Source organism: Pinus tabuliformis, chromosome 7 (assembly GCF_031772625.1).
Source record: "Pinus tabuliformis cultivar Carrire ecotype Pingquan chromosome 7, CPIR1, whole genome shotgun sequence".
NCBI lineage: Eukaryota > Viridiplantae > Streptophyta > Pinopsida > Pinales > Pinaceae > Pinus > Pinus tabuliformis.
Genome location: NC_142293.1, coordinates 79,150,380 through 79,167,604, shown reverse-complemented (window position 1 = coordinate 79,167,604; position 17,225 = coordinate 79,150,380). Strand labels below are relative to the sequence as shown.

Sequence of the window (17,225 nt, the reverse complement as noted above, 5' to 3'; positions counted from 1 at the left end):
GGGCAGAGAGGATCACTAAAAAGAAAGCTACTGGTAAATCTCCCTTTGAATTGGTTTACGGCTTGGATGTAACCTTACCTGTGCACCTGAAATTGCTAGCTTATCAGCTCCTTCAGCATTTTTCTACTAATAAAGATGTCGTTCAAAATAGAATAGATCAAATTGTGGAGTTAGATGAAGCTCGTAGGACAGCTTTTGATGCTATATGTAAAAATCAATCTAACATTAAGAAAAGCTTTGATAAATCATCTCGATCTAGATCTTTGCAGGTTGGAGATATGGTGCTTCTTTGGGATCGCAAGAATGAAAAACCAGGAAAACATAAGAAGTTCGACAGTTTGTGGCTGGGACCGTACATCATCCGAGACATTGCCGGACCAAACTCATTCCACTTGAGCAGATTGGATGGCGAACCACTTGATTTACCTGCAAATGGCCAAATGCTCAAGCTGTTCTTCAAAGATGATAGCTGATGCGCAGTTGGTCTTCCTTTTTCCCATAGGGTCTACCCCCCTTAGCCTACTATAGGGAGACGGCTTAAGCGGAGAGATCGGGGATCAGGGTGACAGCCCCCGGTCTAAGCATTGTTGCGTTGCCTAGACATTCTGCGCGACAACAACGAGCAAGTCTACGCTTTAAAATGCCCCGATATTGTTTTGCATTTACCCAAACCCACTTCCCTGTTTTGTTTGTTGAAGCAATTTTGACTTGGCCTAAGTGATTTGTTTCCACAAAATTTGAGATTTCCTTGCCGTTGTTTTCATTGTTGCCATTGTTTTCCATTTTGGAATGAAAATTTAAGTGAAGGTTCGCCGGAATAAGGGGCATTGATACTGAAATTTAACTTCAACGTATAGTGTTTTGAAGTTGGGACTTTAAATCTTTTGTGAGCATAAACAAAACCTAAAATGATTCACAAACCGTGGCTATTAGGGATTGCAGGTTGGCTGGCTATCCGACTTACTGTCAAATGTAGGAGAAAAGTTTTCTTCTATGGCGTCACCCATTTTGGTGGGTAACATAGCCAAAACCTCAAAACCTCCACTATCGATATTCAGAATGATGACATGAAACATACCATGACCAAGATAAAAAACAATAATATTTCCCTCTCCACCCTTCTTGTTTGTGTCATACACTATTGCTACTGTTGTGGGGTAATTGATAATATGAGCTACATTCAAGCCAAGAATAACACCAACATCCTTCATTGCTTGGCACTATGCATCATTAAAATAAGTATGGACAGTCACCACATCATCCTCAATAGTCTTACCTAGGAATGCTTCTGCAGTCCCCTTCATCTTACTCAAAATCATAGCATTGATTCCCTGTTGCTTGAAATGGGGACCATTTTTTGGTAGTGAAGCATTAGATGCATCATTTTCCAAAAATTGTCGGAAGCGCCTATATATATGATATGTATTTTATATATTTTTTTGCATTTATATTAAAGAAAAATCCAAAATACCAAATTAGTTTTAGAAGATATGAAAGCATGCATATTTGTACATAAATCAAGATAAATATGTCATCCATTGTACATTAATGATTAATTATTCGAGTATTGACCATCTAAATGCATCAACCATCTAGAATCTAGATTCCTCTCCTCTTGTCTAGCCTTTGCCTCTACTTCAATTCTCTAGGGATATTAACATTTCCTAATTTTGATCAAACAGCTTAATGGAAGCCTTATAATATGGTAGAGAAAGCTTAACATGTCTAATCAACAATTTTGACTTGAGTGAAGGGTACAAAGGAGTTCAACAATCAACACCACCAACACTGGGGTACATATAGGTCTTGGTGCTCTGGATTAAATGCCAATCACATACCCTCATACATGATATAATCTAATGAAATGCCGCAATCCCATTGATCTTGAATTCCTGAAAACTTTTTAAGTCTGCTGAATTTTGAATGGGATATGAAATTCTATTCTTTCCATATGACGTTTGAGGAGGTTGGAACCACTCTCAAACTTATGGAGTCATTTCATGGTAATGTTAAAAATTTAAGTAAAATTGACATTCTCCTTAACTTTACCATTAGGGAGCATCTAGGAAGCATCAAGGGGGCACCTTGGGAGTGTTTGGGAATGATAGTTTCTCAAATAACAGTTCGAAAATTCCAAAAAAAAAGCTTCACAGAACAGTGTGAGCGGTTTTTGGAACTGTGGTTTGGGCCTGCAGAACTGGGTCGGAACCACAGTTCAGGCCTGCAGAACCGTGGTTTGGAACCGTTATGGTTCGAAAAGCCCAGGAACCGCAAAAAAGGGAAGAACCACAATTCTGATTGTTGGAACCGTGGTTTTTACTTTTTCCTGAGGATTGCCGATGGATCCGTCTATAGGACAGGAATCCATGCGGGGGTGGTCGTGGGAGACGGATGATTCTTGTAACATTGGTCTGTCCATTTCTTATCTGAACTTGGATATAAGGCTTCCCATCTTTGTTCACTATCTTGTATGGAAAACAGCAGAGGGACTTCACTGTCAACTGTGGTTGGACTCTGAAAACTAAAGTGTCATTTCTGCCTCTAACATTTGGCTTCATATGAGGACAGCTTGCTCTCTGTGGAGTGCTCAGAACCCCAGAATTCTCCATTTTGATAAATCTGGCTCCAATTGCTTTCTTGGAGCCAACATTCAAATCTGGATTCAAGGGCCGTTAATACTGGCCAAGCCTTTCATCCATGCAATCCGCACGGGGGTGGGGGTAGGGGGGGATGATTCTTTTAACATTGGTCTGTCCATCTCTTATCTGAACTTGGATATAAGGCTTCCCATCTTTGTTCATTATCTTGTATGGAAAACAGCAGAGGGACTTCACTGTCAACTGTGGTTGGACTCGCAAAACTAAAGTGTATTTGGCTTCATATGAGGACAGCTTGCTCTCTGTGGAGTGCTCAGAACCCCAGAATTATCCATTTTGATAAATCTGGCTCCAGTTGCTTTCTTGGAGTCAACATTCAAATCTGGATTTAAGGGCCATGAATACTGGCCAAGCCTTTCATCTATGCACTGATTGTCTTTCCTAACCTGCACGCATCTGGAAATGTTCTGTCCATCAATTACAAGCCTGCAAAGAGTAATATGTAACTGCCATATAGGAAGACCATGGGACATCCCTCTAGCAGTGTTGTCAACTACACTGGCCAAATTTCTGCTCACGTACACACAACCATCAAAACTATAATAGAAAGCTCAACATTCCATTGTGGATTGATTAGGTAAGATCATGATCATGAGCCAAACTATTGCAACTCCATTTTGATCTCAAGTTTGCCAGTAGTTCTAGGAAGGGAGTCATTTGAAGTTGTGATCTTTTGTTTGAATTCCAGCTGTCTCTTTCATAAACAAGTGATAAAGGACCAGTGGTTGATGCCCAGTAGCCACTGCAGTGATCAGATCACGGCTATAATCAATGGCACCACTTTATTTGACATCAATGACAACATATGTTTAACACCAATCCAACATGTTGATGATGAATTCCTATTAAATCCTATCATAGGACTAATCAAAATCAATTTAAAAAAAGAGAGCCTTTTGACTTGTCTCTTGAACCCACTCGAGAGCTTCCCATGCAATTTACTCCAATTTGCTGCTTGATTTTTATTAGTTGGTTTCTATATTTTTTTCTTTGCTGTCACAGGTCTTTCCAGACAAAGGTTTGGAGGTTGAGTTATCAGGTTCCGCTTCAGCTGGGGATCCTCCAACAACGTTGTCTCCAACAATTTTAAATGTGAATTGGAGATGTATGTATGAAGTTGCCTATAAGAGTGCTTAATGGCACTGACTTGCTTTCCATCAAAAGTAGATACTTATTTTCTTGGACTAACACGGTTTTGCACTTACAGGTGAGAAAGCTCAAGATGCTCTATATATAGTGAACATCACTATTCCTATAGAAGGCTATCCTCCAATCAGTTTCTCTTTGGGAAAATTATGTGGTTTGTTTTTCTTATCACCTCATCTTTCTAGAGCCCATTCGCATTGGAGTTGCTATTTTCACTATATGAAAGGCACCTTTATTTGGTTAATAATATTGGAAGTCTCTTCCTTTGGTGACTGTAATATGTGATTTGATACAACCCTATGTGATCTGATATAAACCAACTTATGTAAAAGGGTATTTGTAATCTTATGTGGTAATTGAGGACCATTAGATATCTTGTTTTTATAGATCTAGATTATAGTACATGGGAGCATGGTAGTTCATCTCCAAGTGTTGCAGGTAAAGAGGCTTTATGGACGGATACTGATAAGAATCTACACTTGCAGAATATAAGCAAGCAAGGAGGAGTGATAGTACCAAAGGATGGGCAACGTTTGGCATAATTTGTTGCATGTAAGTGATTTTCATTTTTTTGTCACAACATTGTAAATTCCAATGGTTCTTGTGAAATATTATGGCAAAATATACTTCACACATAATGTGAAATAAAAATGATTAAAACATGAAATCATATGATTCATTTACAAATTGTTAATTTTAGGTATGTTTTATGCTTAGAGAAATTTATTTCAATTTTCACAGTTAGCTCAATATCTTTTCCAGATTAGCAACCACATCAGCATAATAGTAAATTGCAGATAGAACATAAACATAAATTGCAGAAGACATTCCAAGACAAGAGGACACAAGATGTGGTGCTAGCCAGTGACAAACGGTAAACCCCAATGTGGGGAAACCCTTGATCAATTCTTCCTATATGTTCTTCAATAGTCCAGCAGAGAGAGAGAGAGATGGTACATATACAATAGAAGTCAACACTTTGACTTATCTATATAAGAGCAGATATCATCTTTAAGAAGATGATACATGAGGTTGCTGAACTCAGTTGAAGACATGCTGCTTCAACTGATTCTCCAAGGTGATTCCATTACCATGCTGCACCTATCATTGTGCTGCTCCTCATCATCTTGCTGCCCCTCACTGTGCTGCACCATGGTGCACCCATCATTACAATGTTGCATCTCATCATGCTTCACTAATCATGACTGTACCCATCACTGTGCTCAATTTATAATTTTATACTACAATGTTTCATCACGCTGCACCACTGTCATTAAGCTGCTCTTCATCACACGCTCCCGTCACTGGGTTGCACTCAATCATTATGCAACACTACACTGTTGCCTCTAGCACCATGTTGCATCCAACTGTTGCATCTAGATATGTAGTAGCATCCATGGGCTGTATCTAAACATGTTGCATCAACCATGTAGAATCTAACCATTATGCTGCATCTCCTGGAATGTTGTCTACCTCCTGCATAAGGGGGGACATTACTTTAGTCATGCTGCCACACGGCCTTAGCTGCTGGCTATGGCCTATGGCCTAGCCCAGAAACAAGATAGACATGATCCCACAGCCCTAGGTTGTGACAGCAGTTAGGATCTCCTCATAAAACATCTGAAGAGACCTCTCCTTTCAGCGTGGCTGGTCTACAGGACTACAACTAAGATGTGCACCTAAAATGCATTCTCAGAACTGTTAACAATGCCTCTTTCTTACAGCAGATAGGTGGTGTCCAAGTCTCTGTTTGCTGCTGTTCTTCACTGTGACTAGTTAGGGCACCCATGTGCTACGACAACCCTCAAACAGTCACCCAAAACAACCCTCAAACACTGTGGCCTTATCAAGGAAGGGTCTCCTCCAAATGTGTTGATGTTCTGGGCACTTTTCAGCCTAAGAAGCCTCCACGCTATCCCTATTTTAGTTAGACAATGGCCTGTGGCCTACCACAGGGACTTGCTGTCACCTTTAGCTAACCAAAATAGTGTTACCCTTACCTCGAAGCTGCCCACACAGACTTGCGCGCTCCTTTCTTCAAACTCAGCCTGGCTGTAGCATAGAACAACCCTCCACACAGTCACCAAGAGGCTCCAACAGCCCTAAAACACCCACGCTGTCCCTACCTTCTTTGCTGGCTAGTTCAGAGATATTCCTCCTCTCCAACGAGTTTGCACTTTTGGATTAGGGCTGACTGTGTCCTAGATCTAGGTCATGCATAGAGCTGCTAGGGCATAATCTAGGACTGCGTTAGGAGCATCCTCTAGGACAAAGTTTATCCCTTAGAGATTCTTCTTTCCACTAAGACCCAAAACAAGTGGAGAAGAAGAAATCTGAAGAGAGTTGTGTGAACAAATGATTTGCAATATACTTGTATTTATACCAAACTGTGGAGCACAAGTGGGGGCAGTTTAGTTGCTGGCTGACCTTGACGAATTGTCCCATAACATAAATAAATTCATATCTCCATGAATACTTATCGAAATCGGATGATCTTTAGATCAATCCTATACCTTCGATGAGAGGAGTTCAAGAAAAATATCAGCTGCCATAAATAAGATGACCCACATGGAGTTCGGCCTTAATTGCCAATTTTAATACTCCCTCTCAACTAGGGAGAACTCCATCGATTGATCTATCTGCTAGACTGCTATCTCTGCCATTAGTGCCCTGCACTACTCTGCTCTGCTCTACTGAACCATGAAGAAGAAGAATTGATTGAGAATGTCTCATACCATTCTTTACTGACCCGAAGTCAGTCCCATATGAAGAGAGTGTGTCATACCACTCTTACTGATCCCAGATCAGTTCCAAAAGAGAGTGAGTTATGTCACTCTTACTGACCCGAAGTTAGTTTCATTGATCCCAGATCAATATCAAAAGAGAGTGTCTCAAAACACTCATACTAACCCGAAGTTAGTTTCATTGGTCCAAGATCAATATCAAAAGAGAGTGTCTCAAACCACTCATATCGATCCCAGATCAGTTCCAAGAGAGAGTGAACTATATCACTCTTACTGACCCGAAGTCAGTTCCAATTGATCCCAGATTAATTTCGGTCATCCTAGCATAGGGAGTACGGTAGATACACGATGTGTCCATCAATACTACTATGGTCCCTATCCTCATTTCCCTACTCATTGGCCAAATGAGAGGTACTTCCCATGAGTCCCAGATTGCATGGGTAGGATGCCTCGGCAGGAGAACCACTCATCTTGCCCATAAGTCGCCACGGGGTATCACAGGGGAAGGCTGAACCATTCACCCTGTACACAACACACCACTAGGGGAGGGTGAGTCGCCTTATGGTCGCTTGTTGCTCCAAGAAGTACCCCAAGCCCCCCGGAGCTCCCAGAGCTCAATGCATGCATCATATAGGACCCTCATAAGAGGGTCTCTCAACGACTCCAAGTCGTTCTGGAAAGTCACAAATTTGACCTTTCCTCGGGGCTTCGATAGAATGTTTGCGACCTGCACATTAGTCCCAATGCGATGGAGCCTTCTTGCTCATCGATGTACCATATCCCAGATAAAGTGGTACCTGATGTCTATATGCTTGGAGCGATCATAACACACGAGATTCCTCAATAATTGAATCCCCCTCTGGTTGTCACAGAAGATCACGGTGGTATCCATCACGTGTCAAACATCTCACTGAAGAGCTTCCTCAACCAGGCAGCTTCACATGAGGTCATACTTGTAGCTATGTATTCGGTCTCTGTTAAGTTATGGTATGTTCTATGCTTATAACAGTTTACTTCTTTTTCTTATTATATTCCACCGAATAGCAATCACATGTACATAAAGTAAAGTGCAGATAGAACATTAAACGATCGACAGAAAACAAGCCAAGACAAGAGACACAAGATGTGGCGGCTAGCCAGGGACAAACCCCACAATGTGTGGGGAAACCCTTTGATCAAATCTTCTTTTATCTTCAATATTCAGCAGAGAGAAATAGTACAATAAATCTGATTCATATCAGCAGTAGCAAACCCTAGATCAGTAACATCAGCATTAGCGGCTGCATTATCAAACTAGGGCAGACCATATCTCACAAACCGACAGTCGGATTGACTTCATTCCACCACCAAAAGTTTCGGCTTCCAGAGGAGGTTCAGATGAACCTACAGCGCAGTTCAGATGAGGAGATCTTCTAGGCCACGCAAGTCAATCTTTACTTCTGCAGTTGCAGCTTCAGTTTCAGCAGTTTCCGGCTTCAAACTAGGGCAGTCGATATCTTGCAAACCGTTCGTCGGATTGACTTCATTCCACCACCAAAAGTTGCGGCTTTCAAAGGAGGTTCAGATGAACCTACAACATAGTTCCAAAGAGGAGATCTTCTAGGCCACGCAAGTCAATCTTTACTTCTGCAGTTGCAGCTTCAGTTTCAGCAGTTTCCGGCTTCAAACTAGGGCAGTCGATATCTTGCAAACCGTTTGTCGGATTGACTTCATTCCACCACCAAAAGTTGCAGCTTTCAAAGGAGGTTCAGATGAACCTACAGCGCAGTTCCAAAGAGGAGATCTTCTAGGCCACGCAAGTCAATCTTTACTTCTGCAGTTGCAGCTTCAGTTTCAGCAGTTTCCGGCTTCACATGTGTGAGAGAGAGAGACCCATTTCAGCGCAGTAGAGAAGAGACTCATATCTGCGCAGTAGAGAGAGAGATGTGATGAGATGAGTGAGTCCAAATGAGGAAAAGTCCTCTTATATTTATACACAACGTTGGTGGGTGAATAGATGCGACTGTTGGGCTTCTGAGCCTACATGAGTTGTAGGTCGGCTTGATAATAATTCCATAATCAAAATAAATTCATATCTCCATGAATACTTATCGGAATCGGATGATCTTTATATCAATCCTACACCTCTCGACGAGAGGAATCTAATAAAAATATTATCAGCCATGAACAAGATGACCCACATGAAGTTTTGCCCTGGTTGCCAATTTTAACACTCCCTCTCAACCATGGAGAACTTCATCTGCAATCTGTCTATCGGTCGTTACTATTCATCCATCAAATGCACTGCCCTGTACAGCCTGACCCTTGCCCTGCTCTGCTCTATTCTGCCTGTTCTGCTTTGTCTTGTTCCGCCCTGCATTGATCTGTACTGTTTTGCTCTGTTCTGCTCTGCTCTTGCATTGTTCTGTTCTGCTCTGCTTTTGTCCGAATTATGAAGAAGAAGAAATGATCGAGGATGTATCATACTGACTCAAAGTCAGTTTCAGAGTATGTACCACTGGTCCCAGACTAGTCTCAACCAACCCAAAGTCAGCGTCATAGTGAGTACAACTCCAATGGTCCCAGACCAATATCATCCTCCACTGACTCAAAGTCAGTCTCAGAGTATGTACCACTGATCCGAGACCAGTCTCAACCGACCCGAAGTCAGCGTCATAGTATGGTACAACTCCTACCACTGGTCCCAGACCAGTATCATTGATCCCAGATCAATGGAGGTCATCCTAGCGTAGGGAGTACGGTAGTTACAACGATGCGTCCATCGGTACTACTATGGTCCCTAACTTCATTTCCCTACTCATTGATCAGATGAGAGGTACTTCCCATGAGTCCCAGACTGCATGGGTAGGATGCCTCGACAGGAGAACTAATCAATCCTGTCCTCACAGGAGAACACATCAATCCTGCTACAATTGCCATGGAGAACACATCAATCTAGGCCTCACAGGAGAACACATCAATCCTGCTACAATTGTCATGGAGAACACATCAATCCAGGCCTCACAGGAGAACACATCAATCATGCTACAATTGCCATGGAGAACACATCAATCCAGGCTGCCATGGAGAACACATCAATCCAGGCCTCACAGGAGAACTAATCATCTTGCCACACAGGAGAGCGAATCATCCTGTTCCACAAGAGAGCGAATCATCTTGTCCCAGAAGAGAGCGAATCATCTTGTTCCAGTGTGCACCACCAGGGGAGGGTGAGTCACCCTGTGGTCATATGTTGCTCCAGTAGGAACCGCAAGCCCTTAGAGCTCCCAGAGCTCAATGTATGCAACGTGCAGGACCCTTGTACAAAGGTTTCTTGCCGACTCCAAGTCGTTTGGGAAAATCACAGATTAGATCTTTCCTCGGGGCTTTGACAAGGTGTATCAACCTGTACATCATCTTAATGTGATGGAGCTTCCTTGCTCATCAACTTACCATATCCCAGATGATGTCTATCTGCTGGAGTAATTGACGAATACGGGATTCCTCAATAATCGAATCCCACATCTGGTTGTTACAGAGAATCATAGTGGTATCCAATGTAAATCCAAATAGCTCATTGAAGAGCTTTCGCAACCAGAGTGCCTCACACGAGGTTATGCTAGCAACAATATATCCTGCTTCGGCGGTGCTCAAAGCCACCGACTTCTGCTTCCTGCTCATCCAGGATATCGAAGCAGATCCCAAGGTGAAATGGTACCCGGAAGTGCTCTTATGGTCCACCACACTGCCTGCCTAATCAACCACATCTCCGGCAGTGTATCTTAATCCATGAGAGATTGTGTCCTGAAGACATCTCAAAAGATTCCTGGCATCAATCCAGTGAGGCTCAAACAAATATGAGCTCACAATGCTAACTGCAAAACATATGTTCGGACGGAGGTTCACCAAGAACATCAATGCAAATGAGTTTTTGAAACTCAGAGGCATTTCCCAAGTCTGGTTCGACATCACTACCATATAACTTCTAAAAGTTAAGATCCTCGAGGTAGTCACAGGCTTGTAGTCCATCATACCGAATCTTTCCAATATATTTACCACATATTTTCCTTGAGATAGGAAAATTTCCCTTGGCTTCTGCCACACTCCAAGTCCTTGGTCCTTCATTTCAAATTCAGAAGCCATCTCCCTCTTACATTTGTGAATGAGAGGGTTTGCACCTGTTAGAAAGAGGTCATCCACATACAACACCAGTATGAGAGGCTTGTCATCTTCAACCTTAAAGTAAAGGTTAGGATCAGCTTCACTCCTAGTGAATCCCAGCTTCATCAAGTAGCTATCGATCCTCTCATACCATGCTCGGGGTGCTTGCTTCAGCCCATAGAGAGCCTTCTTCAACCTGCATACATGAGATTTTCAATCATAAATCTCAAATCCTTCAGGTTGCTCCACATAGACCTCTTCTTTGATAGAACCATGCAAGAACGCGGTCTTAACATCCATCTGATGTAGGTTCCATCCTTGTGAAGCCACAAGGGCTATGATCAAGCGGATGGTCGTATATCTGGCAATAGGTGCAAATATCATAGTCTATACCTCCCTTCTGGGATAAACCACGAGCAACAAAATGAACCTTATACTTTTCCATACTTCCATTTGTTGCATGCTTTATCTTGTAAATCCATTTTGAAGTAACAATTGTCTTGTCCAGGGTCTGGGAACTACTTCCCAGACATCATTCTCCATAATAGACTCATATTCTATGGTCATAGCATCCTTCCATAGTTAATGCTTGATGACATCTGAGAATGATGAAGGTTCATTTTGTATGATCGTGCTCATGATGGTCAGGTATCCCTGGTACTTGTTAAGTTTCTTACTTTGACGGAAGGTTCCTCAGGGTGCAGCATGTCCTTCAGCATCATCAAGTATCCCCCTAAGCCATGAAGGCCTCTTCCTAGAAGAGGAAGGCTCATGTGGATGAGGATCAATCAGATCCATGGGTTCTTCTGCATCAGGCATTGATTCATCATCCTTTTCTTTCGGTTCCCCGGTGTCGGCTTCTTGAGAGCTCCTCAAAGTCGGAAGATTGTTCACCTTGCGGTGAACTTTTCTTCAGGAGTCTTAGAACCCAATGCTTGATGAGGGCATCGATTTTGTACATATACGGCGGTGATTGTAGTTTCAGCCCATAGAAATATCGGAAGTCTTTGATCATGTAGCATGGCCCGGACAGCTTCCATCATCATGCGGTTCTTCCTTCCCACCACACCATTCTGCTCAGGAGTATGTGGTGTAGTAGTCTCCATCTTAATGCCAACCTCAGGTATGCCTGAGTGAACCAATTGTAATATATCGGAGGTCTTGCTTTGGCTTGAGGGGAATGGTCCCCTTTTGAGCTTTCCTTCGGCACATCCTGGACATACACCTTCTTTCTCTACTCAAAATTTGGGCATCCCTGTCACCATTTGTCTTACACCGAGTATAGCTTTATAATGAAGGGGGGCAAACTTCTAATGCCAAAGTTCGAACTGAAGAGATGTGTCATAAGACATGACACCTAGCAAACTTCCATCAACCTGATATAATGAATCAACACTAAACCCAAGAGTAAAGGCATCTTTAACATTATTTTTCCATATACATACCTTGCCATTGCTGAAGGTTACCTTGTAGCCTTTGTCTTCCATTGCCGAGATGGACGCTAGGTTCTTTTTGAGGTCATGTGCATTTAATACATCCTGGACTTTCTAGCCTTCTTGAATGGTTGTCCTCTTCCTCGATCCCCAGCTCTCCTCTTACCTTTGTTGTTGAATTTGTCATTCCTTTGATTTGCCATCAGAGGGATTTTGATCATCATCCCGGTGTGAGTCCTTTCTATCAGGGCACTCCCTAGCATAGTGACCTTCTTTATCGCAGATGTAACATCATCCTTTTCTTCCACCCTTAGGTCCAGCGTTTCCTTTTGATTTAGTCCCGGAATTATTTCTTTTCTTAGCATGAGAAGAAAAGGCAGCAGGAGGACCTTTAGGCATGGGCATTTCTTGCTCTTCTTCCCTTGTTTCTTCTTGAATGCATCTAGCCATTAATTCCTCGAAACCAGGAATTACATTATAGTTCAGAAGAGTAGTCCTGAACACGTACCATTCGGATGGTAATCCTCCAAGAGTCGTGAGTGCCATTTCCCAGTCTATCATAGATTTCCTTGGAGGTGTCCAGTTCAGAGATGTAGGACACCAAGTGCTTGTCGATAGAGTCCCGGATGATCTTCTATTTTGACTTCTTCAATTTTCCATTTGTTCCATGCAGCAGCGGATGCATTTGATGGAGGCTCAACAATATTGCCTCTTACATGGTCCAACACTCCTGGATCTTCTAGGGTTAGATCGATAGACATCTTCCATGCGTGATAGTCATCTTTCTCATGGAGCTTGTCTTCGGCAGGAAAGAGTGTTGAGGACCCCATAGTTCTTTTAGGATAGCCTTGCCAATCTTCTCTTCGGTGATTGCTCTTGCTCTTGCTCGGACTTTGTCTTCATCTCAGCTCTGATACCATGTTAAGTTATGGTATGTTCTATGCTTATAACAATTTACTTCTTTTTCTTATTATATTCCACCGAATAGCAATCACATGTACATAAAGTAAAGTGCAGATAGAACATTAAACGATCGACAGAAAACAAGCCAAGACAAGAGACACAAGATGTGGCGGCTAGCCAGGGACAAACCCCACAATGTGTGGGGAAACCCTTTGATCAAATCTTCTTTTATCTTCAATAATTCAGTAGAGAGAAATAGTACAATAAATCTGATTCATATCAGCAGTAGCAAACCCTAGATCAGTAGCATCAACATTAGCGACTTCATTATCAAACTAGGGCAGACCATATCTCACAAACCGACAGTCGGATTGACTTCATTCCACCACCAAAAGTTTCGGCTTCCAGAGGAGGTTTAGATGAACCTACAGCGCAGTTCAGATGAGGAGATCTTCTAGGCCACGCAAGTCAATCTTTACTTCTGCAGTTGCAGCTTTAGTTTCAGCAGTTTCCGGCTTCAAACTAGGGCAGTCGATATCTTGCAAACCGTTCGTCGGATTGACTTCATTCCACCACCAAAAGTTGCGGCTTTCAAAGGAGGTTCAGATGAATCTACAGTATAGTTCCAAAGAGGAGATCTTCTAGGCCACGCAAGTCAATATTTACTTCTGCAGTTGCAGCTTCAGTTTCAGCAGTTTCCGGCTTCAAACTAGGGCAGTCGATATCTTGCAAACCGTTCGTCGGATTGACTTCATTCCACCACCAAAAGTTGCGGCTTTCAAAGGAGGTTCAGATGAACCTACAACGCAGTTCCAAAGAGGAGATCTTCTAGGCCACGCAAGTCAATCTTTACTTCTGCAGTTGCAGCTTCAGTTTCAGCAGTTTCCGGCTTCACATGTGTGAGAGAGAGAGACCCATTTCAGCGCAGTAGAGAAGAGACTCATATCTTCGCAGTAGAGAGAGAGGGAGATGTGATGAGATGAGTGAGTCCAAATGAGGAAAAGTCCTTTTATATTTATACACAACGTTGGTGGGTGAATAGATGCGACTGTTGGGCTTCTGAGCCTACATGAGTTGTAGGTCGGCTTGATAATAATTCCATAATCAAAATAAATTCATATCTCCATGAATACTTATCGGAATCGGATGATCTTTATATCAATCCTACACCTCTCGACGAGAGGAATCTAATAAAAATATTATCAGCCATGAATAAGATGACCCACATGAAGTTTTGCCCTGGTTGCCAATTTTAACAGTCTCAGTGGTGCTCAAAGCAACCATCTTCTGCTTCTTGCTCATCCAGGATATCGAAGCAGAACCCAAATGCTCAAAGCAACCATCTTCTGCTTCTTGCTCATCCAGGATATCGAAGCAGAACCCAAAGAGAACCGACACTCAGAAGTGCTCTTGCGATCCTCCACACTACCTGCCCAGTCAACATTCAAATAATCATGCAACTTCACATTTCCGACAATGTATCTCAATCCATGAGAGATTGTGCCCCGAAGATATCTCAGAAGATTCTTTGCACCAATCCAGTGAGGCTCAACCATATATGATCTCAACAAGCTAACTGCAAAACATATATCCAAACAGGAGTTCACCAAGAACATCAATGCTAGAATGAGTTTGTGAAACTCAGAGGCATTTCCCAAATCAGGTCCGGCATCCCTACCGCATAACTTCTAGAAGTTAGGATCCATCGAGGTAGTCACGAGCTTGCAGTTCATCGTTCCAAATTCGGAATCCAACTCCCTCTTACTTTTGCAAATGAGAGGGTCTACACCTGTCAGAAAGAGGTTGTCCTCATAAGGTGTCAGTATGAGAGGTCTATCATCCACAACCTTGAATCAATGGTTTGAATCGGCTTCACTCCTAGTGAATCTCAACTTCATCAGACAGCTATCAATCCTCTCATATTAAGCCCGGGGTGTTTTGCTTCAAGCCATAGAGGGCTTTTTTCCACCTGCATACATGAGATTCCTGATTATGAATCACAAACCCCTCGGGTTGTTCCAAACTTGTGGACCTTCTACATAAGGGAATGGTCTGCTTGTAAGATTTTCCTTCGATACATCTCGGACATGTACCTTCATGCTCTTCTTGAATTCAGGCATCCCTATCACCATCTGACTCACATTGGGTAGGGCCCCATAATAAGCATACCTTTCCATTGATGAATGCCACCTTGAAACCTTTGACTTCCATTGCCGAAATGGACACCAGGTTCTTCTTGCGATCAGACACATAAAGAGCTTCTTTTAAATGAATCGAGTTACCCTCATTCAATTGAGAGGTAACATTCCCTACACCCTTTCCGAAATAAGTGGCATTGACTCCAAGTATAATCCCATGATTGTTTCCATCTCTACCAAATTAGAGAGAGCACCCTTCTATCCGATGAAGTGCCTTGAAGCACTACAATCAATAGGACATATTCCCAAAGAGTTTGGAGGAGAGGGCCAATAAAAGATAATGCTTCTTTATCTTATCAGAAACAACATTTGATTCTTCATACCTGGGGTTCCTTACTTTCTTTGAAGAGTCGGCTATTTCCTTGATGACCTGCATTACCTATCATTCCTCTGATCATTGAAGATGTCCCTGGAATGATTGTTATCTTCATCAAGTGATGTGTCCCTACCATTCAGACACTCTTTCGCATAATGGCCGAACTTATTGCAAGCAAGGCATCTTCCTTTCCTTCCACCCTTAGATCCGGACTTCTCATTGAAGTGATCTTTAGGTAAGCCATCAGATGCTTTCGCTGTGCCACTCGAATAACATTCTCTACTTCGACCTCACCCTTGGTGAATTTGAAGAGGGATGAGGAACCCATTGAGCCTTTTGTCCTTTCCCAACTGTCTTCGGTGATTGCTCTTTCACTCTTGCTTGGGCTTTCTCTTCACCTCAACTCTGATACCATGTTAATTTTAAGTATGTTCTATGCTTAGAGCAATTTATTTCAATTTTCACAGTTAGCTCAATATCTTTTCCAGATTAGCAATCACATCAGCGTAATAGTAAATTGCAGATAGAACATAAACATAAATCGTAGAAGACAAGCCAAGACAAGAGGACACAAGATGTGGTGCTAGCCAGGGACAAACCCAATGTGGGGAAACTCTTGATCAATTCTTCTTATATGTTCTTCAATAGTTCAGCAGAGAGAGAGAGAGAGAGAGAGAGATAGTACATATACAACAGAAGTCAACACTTTGACTTATTTATATAAGAGCAGAGATCATCTTTAAGAAGATGATACATGAGGTAGTTGAACTCAGTTGAAGACATGCTGCTTCAACTGATTCTCCAAGGTGACTCCATCACCATGCTGCACCTATCGTTGTGCTTCTCCTCATCATCATTAAGCCCCTCACTGTGTTGCACCATGCTGCATCCATCATTACAATGCTGCATCTCATCATGCTTCACTAATCATGACTGTACCCATCACTGTGCTCAATGTATACTGCAATGTTTCATCACGCTGCACCACTGTCATTAAGTTGCTCTTCATCACACGCTCCCATCACTGGGCTGCACTCAATCATTATGCAGCACTACACTGCTACCTCTAGCACCATGCTGCATCCAACTGCTGCATCTAGATATGTAGCAACATCCATGGGTTGTATCTAAACATGTTGCATCAACCATGTAGAATCCAACCATTATGCTGCATCTCCTAGAATGTTGTCTACCTCCTGCATAAGGAGGGAAATTACTTCTGTCATGTTGCCACACTACTTTAGTCATGCTGCCACACTGCCTTAGTTGCTGGCTATGGCCTATGGCCTAGCCCAACAGAAAGAGTATGATCCCACGGCCCTAGGTTGTGACAATGGTTAGGATCTCCTCATAAAACATCTAAAGAGACCTCTCCTTTCAGTGTGGCTTGTCTACAGGACTGCGACCAATATGTGCACCTAAAATGCATTCTCAGAACTGTTAACAATGCCTCTTTCTTACAGCGGATAGGTGGTGTCCAAGTCTGCGTTTGCTGCTGTTCCTCACTGTGACTGGTTAGGGTACCCATGTGCTACAACAACCCTCAAACAGTCACCCAAAACAGACCCAAGGGAAATTGCAAAATGATCGCCATCAGAAGTGGCCCACATACCTGCAAAAATTCCATTTGAATATCAAGTATAAGAAGGGTAGCACCAATAATGTTGTAGATTGCCTTAGTTGACCAC

The 17,225-nt window shown here is 42.5% G+C and overlaps 1 protein-coding gene across 2 annotated transcripts in view; it reads left to right on the top strand.

Annotated features, from left to right (window-relative positions):
• Nucleotides 1-17,225, top strand: part of LOC149245285 (G-protein coupled receptor) — a 278,843-nt gene that overhangs the window by 243,954 nt on the left and 17,664 nt on the right. For both annotated transcript variants that reach the window (XM_089457738.1, XM_089457737.1), the window contains 3 exons: nt 3,660-3,762; nt 3,865-3,957; nt 4,289-4,355. In XM_089457738.1, the coding sequence (XP_089313864.1) occupies nt 3,660-3,762; nt 3,865-3,957; nt 4,289-4,355 (263 nt within the window). The remainder of the gene's footprint in view (nt 1-3,659; nt 3,763-3,864; nt 3,958-4,288; nt 4,356-17,225) is intronic.